The 23,772-nt window shown below is 38.7% G+C and overlaps 1 protein-coding gene across 3 annotated transcripts in view; it reads left to right on the plus strand.

The window, feature by feature from the left end:
• NCAPD3 (non-SMC condensin II complex subunit D3) overlaps nt 1-23,772 on the plus strand; it is a 108,052-nt gene that overhangs the window by 41,905 nt on the left and 42,375 nt on the right. For 2 of the 3 annotated variants that reach the window (XM_027877637.1, XM_027877636.1), the window contains exons 17-23: nt 4,119-4,310; nt 4,609-4,706; nt 4,806-4,921; nt 11,886-11,993; nt 12,608-12,719; nt 12,825-12,932; nt 16,807-17,045. In XM_027877637.1, coding sequence (XP_027733438.1) covers nt 4,119-4,310; nt 4,609-4,706; nt 4,806-4,921; nt 11,886-11,993; nt 12,608-12,719; nt 12,825-12,932; nt 16,807-17,045 — 973 coding nt within the window. The remainder of the gene's footprint in view (nt 1-4,118; nt 4,311-4,608; nt 4,707-4,805; nt 4,922-11,885; nt 11,994-12,607; nt 12,720-12,824; nt 12,933-16,806; nt 17,046-23,772) is intronic. The other variant, XM_027877638.1, reaches the window with a different exon arrangement.

Raw genomic sequence — 23,772 nt, forward strand, 5'->3', positions numbered from 1 at the left:
TGTCGTGCCATACTGGCCTTAGCCCTGTCACTTCCTTCCCTGAACTGTAAGCTGCTGCCATCGGAGTGAAGTGTTCCCTACCCTGCTACATCCCTTGAACTTTCCTGCTTCTCTTTCTCTGTCTTGCCTCTGCTTGGCTTCCTCAGCCTCTGAGCTCTAGGATTAGAATCTGACTGTGCAAATGTCATTTCCTCCAAAAAACAAGCTTTTCCTGGTTGCCCTTTGTCATAACTAACTTTTTTCTCTTTGATTTTATATTTTATACTCTTTTTTGTGGCTCTGATGTGTCTGTTGTATAATATTAGACATTGTAGACGTGGCTTTATGTTTTGGCCCCCAATGAGCTTCATGATACCAGGAATCATGTCTTCTCTAAAGCATATCCTTACAGTTGTAGGCACACAGTGGGTGCTGTGAACTTAACTGTGCTTGGTGCCAGGACATTTCCACAGCTGTCGATGTCAGCATTTAGTCATTATTTATGATGTACCCACTATGTGCAAAGTACAGGTAAAAGATACTGTGGGAAGGGGCAGCTAGGTGATGCAGTAGATAGAGCACCAGCCCCGAAGTCAGGAATACCTGAATTCAAATCCGGCCTCAGACCAAACACTTGACACTTACTAGCTGTGTGACCCTGGGCAAGTCACTTAACCCCAATTTTCTTAAAAAAAAAAAAAAAGATGCTGTGGGAACACAAAGAAATATAATACATGCTATAGGATTTTAGGAGAATGCTGTATCACTTTCAGCTGGGGTGATCAGTGTGACTTCACAAAAGAGGTAGCATTTGATACTGACTTAGAAGAATAGGGAAGTAGGATTGTATTAGGTAGAGATAGGATGGGGCAAGGGATTCTAGGCTTGGGAAACAGCTTGAGCACTGGGATGGAGGCAGTCAAGGAAGCTTATTGTGTTTATGATCTCCAAAGAGGTAGAGAAAACAAATAGACAGTTTGATTGGATTAGAAGCTTCATTTGGGGCACAAGAGAAGGAAGAGGGACCAGCAAAACAGAGAAAAAGACTCATCAGGGAGAAAACCTTTGAAGTGTTTTGTTACAAAAACCAAGGGGGATAAGCGTCAGTAAAAAAAAGGGGTGTGTGTGTGTGTATGAATGATGAAATAGTGTCAGATGCTACAGAGAACTCAAGGATGATGGAGATGTAAAAGTAATTAGATTTGGTGACAAGGAGAACCTTTTATAGTATGTTTTCAGCAGGGTGGTTAAGGAGGAATCCAGATTACAAGAGGTTAAGGTGAGGGTAGATAGTGAAAAAGTAAAGAACTGAGCAGAGAGTGGGAGGGAAAGAGAATACATTCTAGTTAATTTTTTTTTTTTTTTTTTTTTTTGGGAAGGGGGGTGGGGTTAAAATTCTTGCCTACAGTCACACAACTGGTAAGTGTTATGTGTCTGAGGCCGTCTAGTTAAATTTTTAAAAAGTAAAATAAAATGTAATGAAATACTATTGTGCTATGAGAAATGATGAGCAAACAGGCTTCAGAAAAACCTGGAAAGACTTGTGTGGACTGATGCTGAGTGAAGCGAGCAGAACCAGGAGAACGTTATACACAGTAGTAGCCTGTGCGATGACTAACTTTGATAGACTTAGCTTTTCTCAGCAATGCAAAGATCTAAGACATCTCCAAAAGTCTTATGATGGAAAATGCTATCCACATTCAAAGAAAGAACTATGGAATTTGAGTGCAGATTGAAACATACTATTTGCTCTTTTTTTCTTCTGTTTTGTTTTGTTTCTTCTTTCTTATGGTTCCACCTATTGGTTCTAATGCTTCTTTACAACATGAGTAATGTGAAAATATGTTTAATCGAAATGTATATTTATCAGATTGCACGCCGTTTTGGGGAAGGAGGTGGAAAGGGAGGGAGAGAAAATTTAAAACTCAAAAACTTATGGAAGTGATTGTTGAAAACTAAAAATAAATTAATTAATAAAAAGTAAAATAAAATAGAAGTTATTTAAAAGAGAAGTAAAGGAAGTAAGGGTAGGTTACATACTCCAGGGATTTGGCAGAGAAAGGAAGATGAGAAATCAGATGGTAAGTAGAAAGGTAATAGAATCAAGTCAAGGTTTTTTTTTCATGGAAGGGATATCTTGTTTGTGTTGGAAGGAAAATTGAGAGGAGCTAGTAGAAAGGGAGAAGTTGAAGATAGTAGAAATAGTGAAAAATTGATAGGAGGAGATTCTAGGGGAAATGGAGGTATTGTTCAATGGCCTCACAGGTTGGAGGGCTTAACCCCAAGAAGGTGGAAGGATACCTTAAAAGCAGAGAGAGGATGGATGAAGAAACAGAGATTTTTTTAAAGTTATGAAGAATAAAGTGAGAAAATCTAATCTGGTCTTGATTCTTTCAGTAAAGTAGGGGACAAGATCATCTACCAAACATGAGGAATAAGGACCCCTTTTTAAAGCAGTAGGCAACCATTAAAGGGCTGGAAGACTTGAGGAGGATGGGAATGTTTGAAAAGTTGTGGGGAGTGGTCTAACTCAATTATAGCTTGGAGGACTTGGTTGAATTTAACATGAATTTGTCCAGATCAATATGGTTCCATTACTTTCTGCAGTAAACCTCTGCTGTTATGTAGTAGAAATTCAGAAAGCCAAGTTGTAAGTGATTCAGAGTTAGACATTGAGCATGCTGAGAAAAAATTAATGCACAGAAGGATTTTAGGATATTGATGAGGACAACATTTATTGGCTGAAGATGACTTCCAGAATAGAGTCAAGTCAAAATGGATTGGATAACTTACTTACTGGGACCTAAGGGAGAGCAGCAGTAGATGTCAAATTGTGGAAGATAAAGAAGTGGTCAATAGAGAAAGTATGTTCATAATTTGAGATCTCAAAAGTGAAGTAGTACATCAAAGATCTTTGTATTATATGTCAAATTATGACATAATTTCAGGCAATTTTTAATAGCTTTCTTTTTCACAAGGAAGTACAGCATCTGTTAACAGGATTGGAATTCCAAAGTTTTAAATATTAATTTTGGACAAGTTAATAGCTTTTGTGGTTCAGTTTCTACCATCAAAGGGGATGGGGATGAGGATATTTTTTAGTGCATCTTTAATCTTTGATTTGATAATTATGTAATGTTGTTATTATAGTGACAGGCAAGAGAGTGTTGTGAGTTTTCTGAATTTCATGAGATATCTATGGATAATTTTAAACAATAGCTTATTTTTGTAGTGTTACTACTATAAATGTGTGTATGTATTTTATGCTCATTATATTGTGTATTGCTTGTCTTATTATAGTTGCCTCTTTTCTGCATACTATAATAATTTCCATTTTTTAAAATGAGAAAAGCCGTATTAATTGTATGTTTCTTATGTTACCAGCAACCCCAGATAGCAAGTAATCAGGGGATGAGAAAACAACTAATTGCTTATTTATAGTTAGCACTATACATTCCTCTTCACTCAAATGTACAATATGGTGTTTGTCCTATGATTAATTTGACCTTGTTTTGCTTTTTTTTTCCCCAAAAAATGCTGTGGGAAGGAGCAAAAGAAGAGGTAGTTTAAAAATGACAGACATAACATCAGTACTTTGATACTAAATCAATCAGTAGCATTTTCTTTTACTTATCATTTTTTAAAAGGGGGGGATTTTATTCTGTGATCATAAGCTTGCTGGACCTGGGCTTATGTGACCTGTCCTGCATCTTTGTAAGAGAGAGGTTTTTTTTGTTTTTTTTGTTTTGGTTTTTGTTTTTGTAGGGTAGGGTAGGGAGATAATCTGCGGAAACTGTGTAGTAGATTTTTGTGTATTTGTGTGTGGATATAGGAGGTAGGGAGGCAGTGATAGTTTTGTTTTCTTAAGTTTTGCTTTAGAGACAAAAATTTCCTGGCTAGATTGTGTGTGGGTAAATAAACTGGAATGAGTATATGGTAAGAAATCTAATTTATTTTGTGTAATGAAATTGGAAAGGATCTCTTTTGGTCTTTTATAAGCCATTAGCCATTATCTCTTTTTGTACAGTTATTTTGTATGCTACCAAAACCTAATCCAGCTGGAGATACCCTTTAACTCCTAGTCTGAGCATATGTGTGGTATTTATAAATTTAATAATGCTTTCTCTTCTTTTTATCAGCCGTTATTTAAATAAGGCTTTTCACATGTGGTCTAAGAAAGATAAATTCTCATCTACTTTTATAAATAATGTGATATCCCATTGTGAAACGGAACACTCAGCACCAGCCTGGATGTTGCTTTCAAAGGTTGCTTGCTCATCACCTAAACTGGATTACACCAAAATAATTGAATCCTGGGAGAGAATCAGTGGGTGTGTATGCTCTTAATTTAGTTATTGATTGGTGCTGAAAACAAATCCAAGCCATTGTCTTCCTCCAGTACAGGGAGTTTGCTGTTTCATAGATATTAAGATTCAGAACACTTTATTTAAATTCCATTGTGAAAATTAATGCTTTAAAACACAATTTTCTAGTACATTAATCCCTTTAGAATTTCCTAAGATATGACTTACTTCTAGCATCAGTAATAACAGAAAGAATGATACTGTTCTTTTTAACAGTGTCCTTGTCCAGTTTCATGTAGCTGTTTTGTCTTTTACCATCCTCTAGGCAACAGAATACCAGTTCTGACATTACAGGACATATTCTGTGTGTGATTGGGCATATTGCAAAGCACCTGCCTAGGAGTACCCAGGAGGAGCTGACTGGTAAGTGTGTCTGTAGTCTTGCTGAGAAAAAGATTTGGCTTCTCAATCTAGTTGTATTTTTCCAAACTAAAATTTCAAGTGGTTTGATCTCCTTTTCAGATGTTATCAAATGTAAGCTGAGAGAGTTTCAGTGGCCTCCAGGGGTGATTAGTTCAGCTGTTGATGTTTTGCAGAAACTCTGTCATGCATTTGTAGAGACAACTGAGCAGACACAGGTAAGGTCATGTTTGAACCTCCACTTTGGTAAATCAATGTTTCCTGTTTGGCTAAAGGATCATTTTGACTCTAGAAAATATTTCTTTTTTTTTGTTTGTTTGGTTTTTTTGTTTTCTTTTTCTTGGCGAGGCAATGGGGTGAAGTGACTTGCCCAGGGTCACACAGCTAGTAAGTGTCAAGTGTCTGAGGCCGGATTTGAACTCAGGTCTTCCTGAATCCAGGGCCAGTGCTCTATCCACTGTGCCATCTAACTGCCCCTATTTCTGTGTTTTTATTAAGGTGTGCCAGTGCTTCCTAAGCAACTCATCTTTCCCTTCCAAATTTGCCCCTTTTTTCTGAACTTTCAGATTTCTGTTGAGGTTACTAATATCCTATCAGTCACCTGGTTCCTGGCTTTTGACTCTTCCTTCACCCACATTCCACATTCCACATAACCACTCAGTTGCCAAATCTTTATAATTTCTACCACCACAGTATCTCTTCCATATGACCTCTTCTTTCTACTTTCTACTCACACGATCCCCACTCTATTCTAAGCTCCCATCATATCTCTCCTGGGTTATTGTAGGAACCTCCTAATTGATTAGCTTGCCTACAGTTTCTGGCCTTTCTAATTCACCTATGTGAATTAAAGTGATTCTTCTGAAGCACAAATCTGATTGTGTCACTTCCCTAATCAATAAAATTCAATGACTTCCTATCTCTAGGATCAAATTTAAGCATTTCTGTTTGACATTTCAAGTCCTTCCCACTTTAACCTCAAGCTGCTTCACCAATCTGATTATACATTGCTTTCATTCCCTTAATCCACAGTCCAGTCAAATTGGTGTAAATGCCATTCTTCTCAAGTGATATTCCATTTCTTGTCTCTGTGCCTTTCCATTGACCACCTAATGTCCTTGGAAGGTCCACTCTTCACACCTCTGCCTCTGAGAGCTCCTTATTTCTCTCAAAATCAAGCTCACATTCCACATGAAATCTTTATTGATTCTACACTCTCCCTCCAATAGCTGTTAGTGCCGCCCCTCCCAAAATCACCTTGTATTGTTTTTTGGGAGATATTTTGTGCATACTTACATATATACATACCATCTCCCCTGATAGGATATAAACTCCTCGAGGGCAAGGACTGTTTCATTTTTGTCTTTGTACCCCCTGAACCTCGCACAGTGTCTGGCACATAGTAAGCCCTTAGTAAATGCTTGTTGATTGATTGGATGATCTTTCAGGCCCCTTTCAACTGTGAGGTTTTGTGAATTATATGTGTCTCTTGTACCTCCAGTATCTTCAGTAGATGGACTGATTGACAGTACCAAATTTCTTTATGTACTTTCTCACTTAACACATTCCTAAAAGACCCTGTGCTAGGCACTGTGAGAGGTATGAAGATGAGTTGGAGGCCCTCCTTTCAACAATCTTGTAAATAACCCTTTCCCATCCTTACTTTCTTTTTGTCTCAGCTATATTTAACAGTCATAATATTATTATTTATAATATTGTTAACATTATTGTTAAATAACATTTATTATAGCATTATCAGGTTTGTAAGGCACTTTTCTAAAAACAACCTCTTGAGGTAAATAGTACAGTCTAAAGAGATGGCTAGGATGTGACAGGTCCCATTGTACTCTTAAGATATCTTTGACTTGAGCCTCTAAGATCACCTTGTGTGATTTGATCTCTGCATGTTCCTGTTGCATTTCTTTAGCAGCTTGAAATCATACCTTCCTTTTACCTTCGTTAGTAGTCTATTTGGACTTTATTCTTGACCTCTGTTACCTAGGAGGCAGCATGAGAGGAAACAGACAGAGGAAAGAGCACTGATGCTGGAGTTGGAGGACTTAGGTTATTATTCCACCTCTGATACTACCTGTAGGACCTTGGGCAGGTCACTTAATATCCTTAGGCCTCAGTTTCCTCATCAGTAAAGCAAGGAGGTTGGACTTAGTGGCCTCTCAGGTCCCTTTCATCTCAAGATTTGTGATCTTCTCACCATATCCATGCTCTGGGCAAAAAAGGATCACAGCATTTAATATTTCTGGGGCAAATAATATTGTGGGGAATAGGGCAGATCATGATTAAAACTAAAAACTGAATGAAAGCCAGTGAGTGAGGTAGAGCATAAACTTTCATTTATACAGCCTTCACTAGGACAGTTAGAGGAAATAGCTTACCATAGGAAAATGAGAGTGAACTGTTTCTGTAAATCTCCAATGAACAGGTCAGATGGTATGTTTATCAAATTTTCTGGACAGAAAGCTGTGAGAAATTCCTAAGACAATGGATGGCAGAATGAGGATCTAAAGATTTCAGTTGGCTGGAGCAAAGGGCTAAATCTAATAGGGTGGAATTTAATATGGATAAATGTTGAAGGCCAGAATTTGAGTTGAAAAAAATCAGTTTTACAAATATAATAGGGAAGAGGAGTATGTTGTTAGCATTTCATTTATTTGGCCAATTCTGCCTTTTAAAGCATTCTTCTTCTCATTGGCTTTTTGGACCTCTTTTGCCATTTGGGTTAGGTTATTTTTTAAGGTGTTATTTTCTTCAGTATTTTTTTGGGTCTCCTTTAGCAAGCTTTTGACTAGTTTTTCATGATTTTCTTGCATCACTCTCATTTCTCTTCACAGTTTTTCCTCTACTTCTCTTACATCACAAAATTCTTTTTGAGCTCTTCCATAGCCTGGAACCAATTCATATTTTTCGTGGAGGCTTTGGATGTAGGATCTTTGACTTTGTTATCTTCTTCTGGTTGTATATTTTGATCTTCTTTGTCAGCAAAGAAAGATTCTGTGGTCTGACTTTTTTTGAACAGTTTGCTCATGATCCCAGCCAGTTTAAAACTTGACTATTTGTTAAGGTAGGGGTCTGCTTCCAGTGTGGAGAATGTACTGTCTGAAGCTTCAGGGGTTTTGTGCAGCTGTTTTCAGAGATACTTCCAGGGACCTGTAAGTTTTCTGTTCTTGCAGGGTGGTATGATCAATGGGGAGGTATTTACTTCTTTCCTGGTCTGTGCTCTAGTCTGTGAGTGACCACAAGCACTGTTTTCTGCTTTGGAACTCTGAGGAGGATTCCCTCTCCACCAAGGCACAAGCTCCCCCACGCCAGCGCTCTTCTTCACATCAGGCCCGACACCCAGAACTGTGACCCAGATCCAAGCACAAGCAAAGCAAGAGAATCCTGACTCAGCACTAGCAAAAAGATCCCTGCAATCCCCCTCTGATCAGCCACTCAATTCCCCCTCAGTCTGTGGGCCGGAAGCTCCAGAAGCAGCCGCCACTCTGGGGCTAAAATGGGACTAGAGCTGGACTGAGCTTCTCTCTCACCATAGTCACAGACTTTTCTCACTGACCTTCTAAGTTGTCTTTGGTGTTTGTGGGTTGAGAGGTCTGGAAAGTGTCACAGCTGCCTGTGATTCAGTCCTCTGAGGCCTGTTTTGCCTGTTTGCCCGTGCTGAACTGCGTTTCTCTCCCAGCCTGGCATGATAGACCTTTCTAATCAACCATCCAAGTTGTCTTGGGCTGGATATTTGTTTCACTCTGTCTTTTTGTGGGTTCTGCTGCTCTAGAATTTGTTTTGAGCCATTTTTTACAGGTATTTGGAGGGGTTTGGGGGAGAGCTCAAGCAAGTCACTGCTTTTACTCTGCCATCTTGGCTCCGCCCACCTGTTAGCATTTCAGGTGAAAACAAATTGGGAAGTTTTGTGGTTTTTTTTAATCTTCCTTTAATTTATTTTCCCCAATTATATGTAAAAACAATTTTTAACATTCATTTTTTAGAATTTTTAGTTCCAAATTCTATCCCTCCATCTTTCACCTCCCCCCTCATTGAGAAGACATGAAATTTTATATAGGTTATACATGTTCAGTCATGCAAAACATTTCCATATTTGTCATGTTGTAAAGGAAAACACAGACAAAAAAAAACAAGAAAAATGAAGAAAGTTAAAAAAAAAGCATACATCGATCTGCATTCAGATTCCATCAGTTCTTTCTCTGGAGATGCATAGCATTTTTCATCATAAATCCTTCAGAATTGTATTGGGTCATTGTATTGCTAAGAGTAGCTCAGTCATTCACAGTTGATCATCATACAGTATTGCTGTTATTGTGTACAATGTTTTCTTGCTTCTGGTCACTTCACTTTGCATCTGTTTGTATAAGTCTTTCCAGGTTTTTCTGAAATTGTCCAGCTCATCATTTTTATAGCACAATAGTTTTCCATTACAATCATATACCACAACTTGTTCAGCTGTTCCTCATTTGATAGACATCCCCTCAATAATCATAAAGCATTTAAAAAAAACAGATTGAGGAGGTTTAACCTAGAGAAAAGAAGATTTGGCAGGGAAGAGATGGTTACTGTCTTGCTGTTCAGTTATGGGTAATACTATATGACTTCAGAGGTTTCTACTAATACAAAGATTCTGTAATGATGTGAAATATTTAAAAGAGAGTTTTGTGGAAGAAGGATTCATTTTGGCCTACTTGGTTTTTGGAGGGTAACAACTAGGGCTGGGAGATGGTGGAGATTTTGACAGTATTTGGAAAACTTTCCAAATTTTTAGAACTATCCAAAAATGGAATGGGAAGTATAGTGAGTTTGCCATCAGTGGAGTCTGGGTGACTTTCTCTGAAGGATATTTTAATGGGGATTCTGTATCAGGTAACATATGGACAAGATGGTCTTCAAAGCTCCTTCTACCCCAAAGATTCTGTCCTCCTAAATCTATATAGAATGTCAGTTAACACTTCCAGTTTTATAACTGTGAGCTATATTTATTTATCTGTTCTTTGGAGACGGTCCATTATATAGTTGTAGTAACATGTAATCAATACATTATAACTGCTGTTTCACACATAACACAGTTTGAAATCTAATTAGTTGAAAGTACTGAGTTATTTCCTACATAAATTTTAGCTGGTATTTTCTTCTATTTCTTCTGTTGTTTTTAGTTTGGTTTTCTCCAGCACCTTTGTTTAGAACAGTTCAAGAAATATTTAAAAGAAATTTTAGATGAGGAACATTTTCTTAATCAAATGGCAAAAAATAGTTGGCATGTATTGAGTGAAATAGAAAGAAGAATGGTAGGTTGACCTAGAATATTTGATCCCAGTCCTTGTATTGAGAAGAGATCTAATATAGCTAACTTTTACCTTATCTTAAAGGGAGAGTGGAAGCATGGATTTCAGAAAGCCTTAAGTTCCTAATTGATATTATGAGTCAGGTCATACAAGTTAATGGTAACATTTTGTAGGCAAGTAACAACATTGAAGAGGCAGCTAGATGGCTCAGTGGATATCCTGGAGTCCGGAAGATTTGAGTTCAAATCTAGCCTCAAACACTTTCTAGCTGTGCGACGCTAGGCAAGTCATTTAACCCTGTTTGCCTCAGTTTCCTCATCTGTAAAATGAGTTTGTGAAGGAATTGGCAAATCACTCCAGTATCTCTGCCAAGAAAACCCCCTGACAGATGCTGAGTGAAGTGAGCAAAACCAGGAGAACGTTGTACACAGTAACAGTCACGTTGTATGATGGCTAACTTTGATAGACTTAGCTTTTCTCAGCAATGCACGGATCTAAGACATCTCTGAAAGTCTTATGATGGAAAATGCTATCCATATCCAGAGAAAGAATTATGGATTTTTAATGCAGATCAAAGCATACTATTTTCTCTTTTTTTTTTTCCTGTTTTGTTTTGTTTCTTCTTTCATGTGGTTCCTTCTATTGGTTCAAATTCTTCTTTACAGCATGACTAATGTGAAAATATGTTTAATCGGAATGTATATGTATAGCCTATATCAGATTGCACGCCATCTTGGGGAGGGAGGCAGGGAAGGAGAGGGAGAAAATTTAAAACTCAAAAGCTTATGGAAGTGATTGTTGAAAACTAAAACTATATTAATTAATTAAAATTTAAAAAAAAAAAAAGAAAATCCTCTGGACGTTATGGTCCATGGGGTCACAAAGAGTCAGACATGACTGAACAACTAAATGACAATGTTAAAATAATTTTCAAATAATTTTAAAAGTATTTGTGTTAAACTAAAGGAGAACATTTTGATCATAATATTGGTGAGAAATAGGATGAATTACAAAAGACATTTGTGTGATTTATTTCCTTCTGGCATATAGAGTTGATGGTATGGGGTGGAGATGGAGGAATACAAAAGATCACAGGATCATAACTCTAATACTGGCCGGGAGACCTTAGCGGCCATCTCAGCGAATCCCCTCAATTACAGATGTCCCAGAGAAGCCATGAGATTTGCCCGTGGTCCCACAGGACATAACAGAACTGGGACTCAGAGGCAGATCCTTTGACTCCAAATTCAGCTCTCTTTTCATTGAACCATTTGTCCGGACCATTACAGGCTTCAAGGGGAAGGAGCATGCTTCCCCTTGAAGTCTATAACAGTCAAGACAAATGGATTAAACATTTGTCTTCGGTAAGTAAGTGGCAAAGAAGTAGCTCTATTCTTTTTCTTATAATGGCTTTATTCTAATTTAGAGCACTAGCCTCTTTCTACATATATGTCTGTTGACCTTGTACTAAAGCGTGGAAGTCGAGAGGAGAGTAACTGTTCAAATATAGACTATTTCTTATAAATGTCACTTAGCCAATCCTCACAGCCAGATTACTGAATAAAAGTATGTCTTTGTCCTTGGCAGGTTTTTGCCTGAGAAATTCTGTAGTGTGATAGCAAAGAAAAGATACAGAAGCATGTTGCTTGTTTGTTTGTTTTTTTAATCACTTTTGAAGACAATAGAATTTATTGTTTCAGATAGTTATATCTATTGCATAGGTTAGAGTATAGGATACTCTAGGATACTATAGGATAGTCTTTGAAGGCAGGGATTATTTTTCATTTTTGTCTCTATATCTGTGGTACCTGGAATCATACCTTGCACATATTAGGTACCTAATAAATATTGAATATATCCTATATTTACCTTGGCATAGGAATTACTGAACCAGGTGTGTGTTGATATCCTCTCCACATGTGAGAACTACATTTCTAAAGTTGTTCTTGAAGAAGGTGGAACAGTAAATATGGAAGAAGACTTGTTGGTAAGCACCTACTCTTTCTTTTCTCCTTCGTTTTTAATGGTCAATTTAAAAATTGTTTTTCTATTTAATATTTTTTTTAAAAAAGTAATTTTCCCTAATGTCCACTCTTTCTGACTAATCTGATTAAACTGATGTATTAAGTTAAATCTGTCACTAACACCTATGACATAGTCAAGATAAATATGAAAAGGATTTTTCCTGTGTGCAGCAATTGGATTTTATTAGATGGAAATTCTTATTATCATTGTCATATATTTCAACCAAAACTGTATTTAAAATTTTAAACTGCATGGCTCCTTAATAAGGACTTCAGGTTTCTTTTGTTCCATTAAGAAGGATGGTAACTTTTAAGGTTTTTTTTTTCTTTCCCAATTTTGTTTTTAATTAGGTAAGTTATCCTAAAACATTTCTAAATCCCTAACAACTTGATGCTTCAGGGTACAAAGGAAGAAAATATTATTAACTAACAATAATCGTAATTTGCATCATTCTGTTTTTTGGTTTATTTTATCCAAAGCAGTTGCCGCTGACTTTATCCTTAAAAAATGATACTTCAGCTATGGAATTAATTCTTTTCTTTCCCTGTTTGTCTGCAAAACCACTTCTCTCTGTAGGTGAGACATATCTTTACCTTAGGAGAGGTGGCTCAGCTGTGTCCATCCAAAGTGGGAAAACGAGTCTTCCTTCTGATTCAGTCTATTCTGGCTTCTGTTGATGAGGAACAATGTAAGGCACATGAACTTAGGTTAATTCAACATAATGCACCACCGCCAAAAGGCACTGTTAACATAAAAATATATGTGAATCTTTGGTTTTCTTCCCCCTCCTCAGTGCCTTCATCTCAAGATAACTGTAATCTTCCACCTTCTCAACCACTGTCCCAGTTCAGAGGCTCTGTCATGCCTCCACTGATAAGAGCCCATGCTGTCATTACCCTAGGTAAGAGTAGTGTAAGAAAAATGGCATGGAAAACTGATTCTTCATTTTTTGCCTTTAAATAGTTTTATAGTTCCCTAAATAAGGATAATCATGGTACTGTGTTACAGGTTTCTGAGTTTATGTTTGCTGCAGCACTTGAAGTTTTTAGTAGTGATGTCTAGTAACAAGCCCAAATCTGCATGGATAACAGAATGCTGATAGAGGAGGATGACATGTTGTTGACACTTTGATCTTTACTATATGAGATTGTTAGACCTAGAAAAATTCCTGTGTGGGATTGAAGAGGAAGCCAGAAACATGCTAGTGGATTGCAGTTCTCTGTGTGTGTGTGTGTGTGTGTGTGTGTGTGTGTGTGTGTGTGTGTGTGTGTATTATTCCTGGATTCTTGATAAGAGACACTACCAATCATTTATCAGAAGATAGCATTTGGAAAAGGAGGTTTTAGGCATTGAGAACATTTCTCTGTGAATCATAGCTGTTAGTGAAGCTTTAAAAATCCTCTTAGAAATTACAATTTTGCTTTTCTCTTAAGGTAAATTTTTTTTAAACATCTGGCAGACATTCCTTATAACAATAAACACTAAGCTAAAGTTGTCAGAAATGGGGAATGAGCATTTATATAGATTCTACTGTGTGCCAGGCACTGTGCTACATGCTTATTACAAATACTATCTTATTTGATTCTTACAACAACCCTGTGATGCAGATACTATTATTACCCCCATTTTGCAGTTTAGGAAACTGAGGCAAACAGGTACTTGTCTTGGGTGACACAGCTCGTAACTGAGGCTGGATTTGAACTCAGGTCTTCCTGATTGCAGGCCTAGCACTCTATCCACTAGTTCTACTAGCTGTCTAAAATAGCAAAAAATTTCCAGGCCTGAAAAACTTTCAATAGCTTTCCTTCCCATCAGAAAGAATAAAAATAATAAAATTAATGACATCATTATTCTTTCATACTTGCTCAGTACCTGTTCAATTCAGTTAATATTTATTGAGCTCCCATATAATTGAATTATGTAGTAGATAAAGCATTAGCCTGGGAGTCAGAAACTTAGGTTCTGGTCATGGTTCCACTGAGATTATGAAGTTATTTGCACAAGAATGTAGCTGTATCAAAGAAAACTTGGAGAGGTAGTGGAGTGTAGTAGAAGTGGTACTGAATTAAGTTTGAGGAGGTTTGGTTCTTAATCCCATCCCTGTGAGTAACTATCTTTGTGACCTTAGACACTTCACTTACGCTTTCTAGTCTGTGGAAGAAGGAATTAGACCAGGACATTGGTGTGAAACTCAAATAGAAACAGAGCCAACTAAACCATACATAAGGATTCCTTTGGGTCTCATATTTGCTTAATTTTAAAATGTAATATTACCTATGTTTTATTGTTTTAATTTATTTGTTTATTTATTATTTATTTTGTTAAATATTTCACAGTTACATTTTAACCTGATTTGGGCCACACTTGGGAGTGTTGTGGGATACGTACTCCCCACAGGGCTCGTGTTTGACACTTCTGGTCTAGATGATCTCAAAGTCCCTTTCTGCTTAGGAGGAGTCTGGGAAAGGTGCAAAGATAGAGGTGCACACATATGATGAGTGGCAAGTGAGCTATCTTGTCTAGAACTCAGAGTCTGTGAAGGAGATTGATGTGTATTAAGCCTGAAAAGGCGGGGCTGCAGTCAATTTCAGGGGGTTTTAAATACTAGAGGAATATTTTTTTGCTTATGTTGGAGGCAATAGAAGGCCAGTGGAGCTTCATGGACTGTGGAGTGACATAATCAGACCTTTGCTTTAGGAAAATCAATTTAGGAACTGTGTGAGGAATGGATTAGAGAAGTTAGAGAACAATGAGGAGGCCATTGTAATAGTCCAGGCAAGAAATAATGAGGATCTGAACTAGTGAGTCAGCCTTATGAGTGGAGATAAGAGGATGGATGTGAAGGTATGATTGACAGCACTCTGCAACTCATTGTAGGGAGAGGTAAGAGTCATTGGTGACTTTGAGGTTACAAACCTAAATGATTGAAATGATAAGGGAGAGTTTAAGGGAAAAAATGAGTTCTCTTTGGACATGTGAAATGCTTATGAGACATTCAGTTGGAGATGCCCAATAAGCAATTGGTGATGTAGGCCTGACTCTCAAGAGAGAGACTAAGGCTGCATATGTAAATATGAGTTATCTATATAGAGGTAATAGTTGAATCCATTAGTTACCCATTAATAACATCATCAAGAAAAAATATGGAAAAGACAAGAGAGCCAAGGATTGAGTTCTGAGATACAATCACACATAGAGGATAAGACATGAATAATTATCCAACAGAGGAGACTGAGATGACTAAGACAGGAGGTTGGAGACTCTGGAGAAAGCTGTTTCATAAAAATCTAGGATGGAGAGAGTGTTCAGGAGGAAGGGGCAGTCAGCAGTTTCATATATCGCAGAGAGGTCAAAAAGGATAAGGCTTTTTGGCAATTAAGAGATCATTTGTAATTTTGGAGAGAGCAATTTCAGTTCAGTTTTGAGGTTAGAAGCCAGACCAGAAAGTGAGAAGCGAGTGAGAGGAGGTGAGTGTAGACAGCTTTTTCTAGGAGTTTGGCTATGAAAGTGAGGAGAGATACAGGCCAATAGCTTGAGCTCATGGTGTGAAGTGAAAAGGTTTGTTTTTGGTTTTTTTTTTTCCTTGTTTGTTTTTCAAGTGGGGGAATCTTGGGCATGATTTGTATCAGGGAAGGAGTCAGTAGGTAGGTAGAGATTGAAACTTAGTGAAGTAGAATTGTGATGGCAGTAATTCTAAAGGCAATATCCTAGAGGAGAAGATGGAAGAGGATGAGATCAAGGGCACAGTTAGAGGGGTCAGCTGTGGATAGGAGAAATGCTACTTCTCCGTCATAGACCGGAATAAAAGACTGGGAGTTGGTGGGGGGAGAGAAAATGGAGGATGATTAGGGGGCTTTTAGATATAGAATATGAAAAAAAGAAGAAGGTTATAGTGATTGACCTCTATTTTTTCAGTAAAGTATGAGGTGAAGTTTTCTGAGGGAAGCTTGAGAAGATAAGGGAATTGTAACAACTACCTTGGGGAGCCAAGTAGGGTAGAATACAAGATTTGCCTTGCTGCAGCTAGGACCCAGTTGAGATTAGATAAAAATTAGTAGTAGACTTACTCTAGCAGCATGTGAATAAGAATGGAAAAAAACAGGTGGCCATGTAATACATTGAAAAAGGTAATGTATACTAGAGCTGAAGCTTACACATTTCTGTGGATTGAGAGCTTACTTGTTTAAATGGACTGTTCATCAGAGGTATGCATAATATTCAATGCAATAATACACTTTCCTTTTGGAAAATTAAAGATTACATGTCAAAATCTTGGGAATTAAAAAAAAAGATAGGTGGCACTGGGCGAGGATGGGGGGCACAATTGGGAGATGGAGTTTGTCAAGGCAGAAGAAGCAAATGAACAAGAATGCAAGTAATTAGGGCATAGAGGAAATAAATAGCAACCACCAAGAAAATTAAACCCTTGTATTTCTGATTCCAAGTTCAATGCCTCGTCTGTTAAGTTTTGTGGTTCCTCTCAGGTATATGTTATTTATAAGGCTGACACATTGCCTAATAGAGAAAGGAAGATTGTTTCACTAGATTTTGACTCTCCAAGGAATGCTTCTCATAAAATCTCTAGAATTTACTGTCTTTTAAGATACCTTGCCTTGTCCTGTTTTTATTGTTGTGCGATTTCACTTGTTTTATTAGCTTCATGTTGGTTTGTTTGTATTGACTTATAATAAATGAAAACGTAGAGACAATAAGCCTCAGGTGATTTAGGCATAAAACAGAGCATGTCACTAATGATTAATTCTCTCCTATTACAGGCAAATTATGTTTACAGCATGAAGATCTTGCAAAGAAGTGCATTGCAGCCCTGGTGCGTGAGCTGGAGGTGTGTGAGGAAGTGGCCGTCCGTAACAACGTGATTATCGTTCTGTGTGACCTGTGTATTCGCTACACAGTTATGGTGGACAGATACATTCCAAATATCTCCGTGTGTCTGAAGGACTCAGATCCTTTCATCCGAAAGCAGACTCTTATTTTGCTGACCAACCTCTTGCAGGTATGTAGAGTTTATGCAGTTAAAGCCACAAATAACTTCTATGTGCAAGGCACGCAGTGTTAGGCACCAGATATATAACAGTGAAAAACCGGTGTCTACCCTCAAGGAGCTGACAGTCTTAACATAGAGTCATGAAATGCATATGAATAAAAATAATACAAGATAGAATTCAATAAAGGCCAAGGAAAGTTCCAAACAAAGTGCCATTAGATATTTTGGCAAGGGAGAGATCCCTCACCTGGGGGTGTCTGGAAATGTGAGGGTTGCAATAGGCAGAGGTGGAGGGAGCACCTTTTAGTCGTGAAAGATGGCTTCTACACATACTAACAAGTGGTAGAATTCAGGGCATTTTATCTCCTCCAAAGGATGTAGTAAATTACCTGAGGTCAAGGACTGCTTCAGTTTTGTCTTGGTATCTCCAGTGCTTAGAATAGTGCCTGTCACAAAGCAGACATTTAATCAATACTTGCCATGTCATAGGAGCCCAGAGGTAGTCAATTTTCAAAAGCTGTAGAAACCTCAAAAAGTCTAAGTCCTATAGGAAGGTACTAGGATTTGGCTATTTGGCATCTTCAACTACCATCAGTAGACATCTTAAACTTAACGTATCCAAAACAGAACTTTCCCCCTAAACACCCTCTTCGTTCCCCCCGCTTCTGTGAAGGTCGCCACCATCCTCCTAGCCCCCAGGCTAGTAACTTAGGTGTCATCCTCAGTTCCTCACTAACTCTCACCTCCTCTTATCCATTTTCTTGCGAAGCCTTCGATTTAACTTTTCATCATCTTCCAAATCTGTCCCCTTCTCTCCTCTGATACCGCTACCACACTGGTGCAGGCCCCTATTACCTCACATTTAAGACTATTGCAATAGCCTGCTGGTGAGTTTGTCTGCCACAAGTCTCTTCCCACTTCAGTCCATCCTCCACTCATCTACCAAAGTGATTTTCTTAAAGTGCAGGTCTGACTATGTCACCCTCCTACTCTGTGAACTCCAGAGGCTCTCTGTTACCTTTAGGATCAAATAAAAAATCCTATTTGACATTCAAAGCCCTTCATAACCTAGCACTGCGCTCCCTCCTACCTTTTTTCCCGTATTCTTACACCTTACTCTTCACCAGGTCCTCTTCAATCCAGTGACACTGGATTGCTGTTTCACAAACAAGATAATCCACACCTTGATTTCAGGAATTTTACTAGCTGTCTCTTGTACCGGGAATGCTTTCCCTCCTCACTGCTGCCTACTGCCTTCCCTAGTTTCTTTCAAGTCCCAATTAAAATCCCATCTTCTACAGGGAGCCTTTCCCAATCCCTCTTAATTCTAGTACCTTCCTTCTGTTAATTACTTATTATTTATCTATATATAGCGTTTTTTGCACATATTTGTTTGGTGTCTCCCCCATTAGATTGTAGCTTCTTGAAGGACAAAGAGTGTCTCGTCTCTTTTTTGTATCCCTAGCACCTAGCACAGTGCCTAAACATAGTAGGTACTTAATAAATGCTTATTAATTGATTGACTATTTGGAGATTCCTGGTGACTTTGGAGTAAGCAGTTTCAGGAGAGTGGTGAAGTGGAAGGAGACCAAAGCTGGGGAGGGGATAGGGGACATTGAGGAGTGAGTGGTTGATGAAACAGAACCAGTGAGTACAGACTCCTTTAAAAGAAATTTAGCTGTGAAAGGGAGGAGGGATAAGACTGAGAGAATGACAGAGTTAGGGAAGAGGTACCTTTTTCTTTTCATTACATTCATTTGTTATGGACCAAGGGGAATGATTCTCTTCCATCTTCCAGCCCCATATTGAATCTTCCTCTTTGTAATAAAAATAATTAAGCAAAAAACACCAGATACAGTGACCCCTTCTGACAATATATATGCCACTAAAGCTTAGTAGACTCCTACCCTTCTGTCATGAAGTGTGAGGTATGTTTCCTTATCTGTTCCCCTCCACCATTTTGATTTTGTCTGTTGCTCAGAAGGGGTCAGGGCAGGAGCCAAGATGGCGGAATAGAGGGAAACCAAGCTCTCTCAAACATTCCCCTCTAAACAACTTTTTTTTTAAATCTTTTTTTAATTTTAGACTTAAGTACTAAAACTTAAATACATAATAGAAAGCCTATGTAATACCACATATTGTGTTGAGAGGTGCCCATCTTTTCTTTGCTTCCTTATATGTTTTCTTTTCTCTGCTGTGCACTTTTTACTTTGTTCTTTTTTCCCCTCCCCCCCAGAAGGTTACAATTAAGCATGGATATATTTAGAGAGAGAGAGAGATACATATACATATATACACATACATATATAAACATATACTTTCCCTAACAAATTCTACTAGTGATCTTTGTTCTTATATTTGTACATATCTATTATTTCCTATCTCTCCTGACTCCTTTACTTCTACCCTCTACCTTGCCCTCCTATTACTTAAGTTCCCCCCTCCCTCCTCAAGGATCTCTCTCTTATCCTCCCATTCCCATAAATCTAAACGCCCTTTTCTACCTCCCCCTGACCTGTTCCCTCACCCTCCCCTCTAAAGATCTCGCCCTTATATCCTCTCCCCCCTTCCTATCCCCTTAGCATTTTATTTCTTTCTGAATTTAGAAGACTTTGATACTCTTCTAGATGTATATATATATACATCTCTTGAACCCATTCCTGATGAAAGTAGGTTTCCAGAACTAACAGCCCTCCTCCCCCATCTAATTCCTTTGTGTCAGTTCTTCCTCTCACACCCCATTTGTATAAGCTAATTACTCTTTTTAGCTGTTCCTAAATGGTTTTACTTTTTAAAGTCGTATCATACATGGATCTACCCCAATCTTTCTTATGAACTACCCAATTACTAATAACAATCTTAGACATACATTTTAAACAACTTTTAAAGTAACATGTCAAATTGAATTCTAGAGTGGCTTAGCCAACAAAAGGTAAGGGTGAGACATTTTCCCAGCCTAAGACAACTTAGGAAATCAAAAGGAGAGATCTGTGGTACTGGCAGGGATTGCGGGTGGGGGACACTGGCCCACATGGCCGCAACCCGAGCTGTGGGCCTTGGAGACAGCAGCAATGGCATCAGCAGCAATTTTAGGAGCTCTTGCTGCCCAGAGATGGTAAGGGGATTGGACAACTGGTCAGAAAGAGATTACAGGGGATTTCTGTGCTAGCACTAGGTGGGGGACCAGGTGTCATTTGGCAACTCCACTGCCCATTACCGAGTTCTTGGTTGCAGTTCCAGAATGAAAAGTGTTATTGTTTGTGGTTGCAAAGGAACAGGACCCCTACCTGGGTAAGGAGCAGAATGCAGACCAGGAGAGCAGTGACCATACCTCTCCCCAGATCACATCACCTTGGAAGCATTGAAAACTTAGTGATAGCTGGCCCCCCCCCCAAACTGTGAAAAGAAAGCCTGAAGCTTGGGACCATGCTGCATGCCCTCTGCCCCCACCCCCTTATTCCCCAGGTAAACAGAGTTCAACTTTATTTTACATAAAGTCAAGAAATAGGCTGGGAAGATGAGCAAATTACAAAAAAAGAACCTAATTCTCTAGTCTAACCTACACAGAAAAGGAATCTGCACTATGACATGTTTGAGAAGTGGACATCTAGGCTTTACTTGAAGTCTTCCAAGGTTGACCACCTCTCCAGGCAGCCCATCCCACTTTGGGAGGGTTCTAATGGGGAGGAAGCGCTTCCTGACATTTAGCTTACATTTGTTGCTTTGCAATTTCCACCTCTTGTTCCACCCTGATTCTGCCCTCTTGGACCATACAGAACAAGTCTGATCCATCTTCTCCATATCAGTCCTTGAAATATTTGAGCATGCCAATCGTGCTCCCCCTGAGTTTTCTTTTCACCTCTGTAAAGCTGCCCAGTTTCTTCAGTTGTCTTCATACATCATAAATTCAAGGTCTTTCACCATCCTAATTGCATTCTTCTGCACACTTTCCAACTTATTACTATCTTACTTAACTAAGCAAAATACTGAAGATGAGGTCTGAAGAAGAGGACAGAGTACAAAGGGACATCACCTCCCTATTCCTGGAAACTATCCCTCTTAAAGCAACCCAAGATAACACCGGCCTTTTTTGTCTGCCGCATCAGAATGCTGACATATTGAGGTATTGGTTCACAAAGAGCTCTATATCTTATTTGGAACAGTTGCTGTCTTTCTTGTAAAGTTGATTTTTTTTGTATGCAAGTGCAAGACTTTATATTTATCCTTGTTGCATTTCATCTTATTAGATTCAGCCCAGTGTTCTAGCTTATCAAGATCCTTTTGAATCCTGATTCTGTCATCTAGTGTGTTAGCTACTGCTCTCAGCTTTGTGTGTTCTGCAAATTTGATGAGCCCATCATGGTTTGATATGAGGAGGTGAGACAAGGAGAGACAAATTGCCACCACAGATGGAGGTGAGGTCAGCTGAGATCAAGGTTGGTGGATAGAGGTTTGGAGACTTTAGAAGAGGAGAGGATTTTAAATAACTGCTATGGTGAGGACCTGGTTGATTAGATAGCATGAATTTGTAGCTAACTCAGACAACATAGTTTCTTAATTTGCTTTGGAGCTTGGGAGCAGAAAAGAAAGATGGTAGGGATTTTCCTAAAGCACAGGTCTGAGCCTATCACTCCCCTACTCAGTGTACTCCAGTGATTTCCTGTTACCTAGGTCAAATAGAAGATTCTGCTGGAAAGGCCTTCACAACCTAGCTCCAACTTACCTTTCCAGCCTTGTTACACACACACACACACACACAACAGACGTGTATATATACACACACACACAATATACATGCATTTGTGTGTATGTGTATAAATATTCCAGCCTTCCCTTCGCACAGTTAGCCAAACTAATGGTCTTTTTGTTCTGTACACTCATTATTTCATCTCTTGTCTGTACCTTTGCAGAAGCTGTCCTCCATGCCTGTAATGAGCTGTCTCCTCACCTCTGCCTCTTAAAATCCCTAGTTTCCTTCAAAGCTCAGTTCAGGTGCTAACTTTTATGTTAGGCCTTTTTGTGATTCCTTCCATGTGCTAGTGATTCTCCTCCTTCCCCAAATTACTTTGTGTTTATTTTGTGTGTGTGTGTGTGTGTATGTGTATACATTATATACATAATATATTCATAGACATGCATATACATATGTTGTCTCCCCTGATACAATAGAAGCTCCCTGAGGGCAAGGACTTTGTCATTTTTGTGTTTGTATTCCCAGTATTTAGTTCCTAGTAGGTGCCTAATAAATGCATGTTTATTAGTTGTATCAACAGGCAATCACAGCTTCACAAAACTTACATGAAAACTAGGTTTATTACAAGAGAAATGAACATGCATGTGGAACCCAAAAAGCTCTCAATCCATACAGAAGTTTGCATATTTATGACAGTAGGACAAAGGAAGGAGGAGAAAACAGAAATCTCTACCTAACTCAAGGACATGGGAAGGGAAAACGTACAGTAAAGGTGAGAGAAGAACAAAACCCCTCCTGAAGGGCAGGAGGAAGGTGATGGCAAAAGCCACATTCTTTTCCCTTGGAAACTTCTAGATCATGAAGATAGGATGGCCTGCTTACCTACAAGGGTCCCAGCTGCACAAGCAGTTTCTCAGCGCAGTGTAGACTGACTGGCACCTGTCTTGACTCCCAAGGACACACAGGGAATCCACCTTCTGATGCAAACATCACATCACATCAGCTCAGGGAAGTCTTTGTCCTTGACACATTCAGGACCTCCTTCATACTCTAGGTCCAGTGTTTCCGGAAAACACGGCAACTCAAAAAGACAAGTTCAGGGGACCCCATAACATTCCTCAACAGTTGATAATCTAGGATTAAGGATTAGCAGGTTGAGATTAGTGGAAGAATAAGACAGGGGTGGGTGAGGTTTTGAGGGGTTTCAGACTGGAGGACTGTGCCTTATTGAAATAGTCGAGACTGAATGTTAGGAAATGAAGCCAGAACAAGGTTGATGGATTAGTAGAACAAAGAGGGATTGAAGGCCCAGAGGTCAAAATGGTGGTGAAAAGAGTCAGTGGGAGGACAGAAAATTGTGATGAGTTGGGGAAACTTCAAAATTTAAAATGATAGAGGTGGAACTTCTTTCAGCAATGGTAGGTCTAAAGTATAGCCATAATAATAACAACAAAAATAATAACTAGCATTTGTATAATACCTTAAAGTTTGCAAAACACTTATCTTATTTAGTCAGTAAGGTGCTAGAAATAGAATAGAAACCTCTTCTTAATTATGTTGTAGAGAGAATCCTTAGTCAGCTGGATGGTGCAGTAGATGGAGTGCCTAGAATCAGTAGGACCTGAGTTCAAATCCAACTTTAGACACTTATAAGATTTGTGACCCTGGGTAAGTCACTTAACTGCTGTCTGTCTCAGTTTCCTCAACTGTGAAATAGGAATAATAATAGCACCTGTATCACAGGGTTGTTCGGAGGATCAAATGAGAGAATAATTGTAAAGCATTTAGCACAGTGCCTGGCACATAGTAGGCACTACGTGTGAGGTATTATTACTGTTTGATGTGATTAGTTCAGTTGCGTCTGATTCTTGGTGACTCCGTGGACTATACTGTCTAGGAGATTTTCTTGACAAAGATACTGTAGTGGTTTACCATTTCCTTCTCCGGTGAATTAAGGCAAACAGAGGTTAAATGAATTGCCCAGGGACACATGGCTAGTAAGTGTCTGAGGCCAGGTTTGAACTCAGATCTTCCTGACTCCGG

This window comes from Vombatus ursinus, unplaced genomic scaffold (assembly GCF_900497805.2).
Source record: "Vombatus ursinus unplaced genomic scaffold, bare-nosed wombat genome assembly UNPS02014813.1, whole genome shotgun sequence".
NCBI classification, from domain to species: Eukaryota; Metazoa; Chordata; class Mammalia; order Diprotodontia; family Vombatidae; genus Vombatus; species Vombatus ursinus.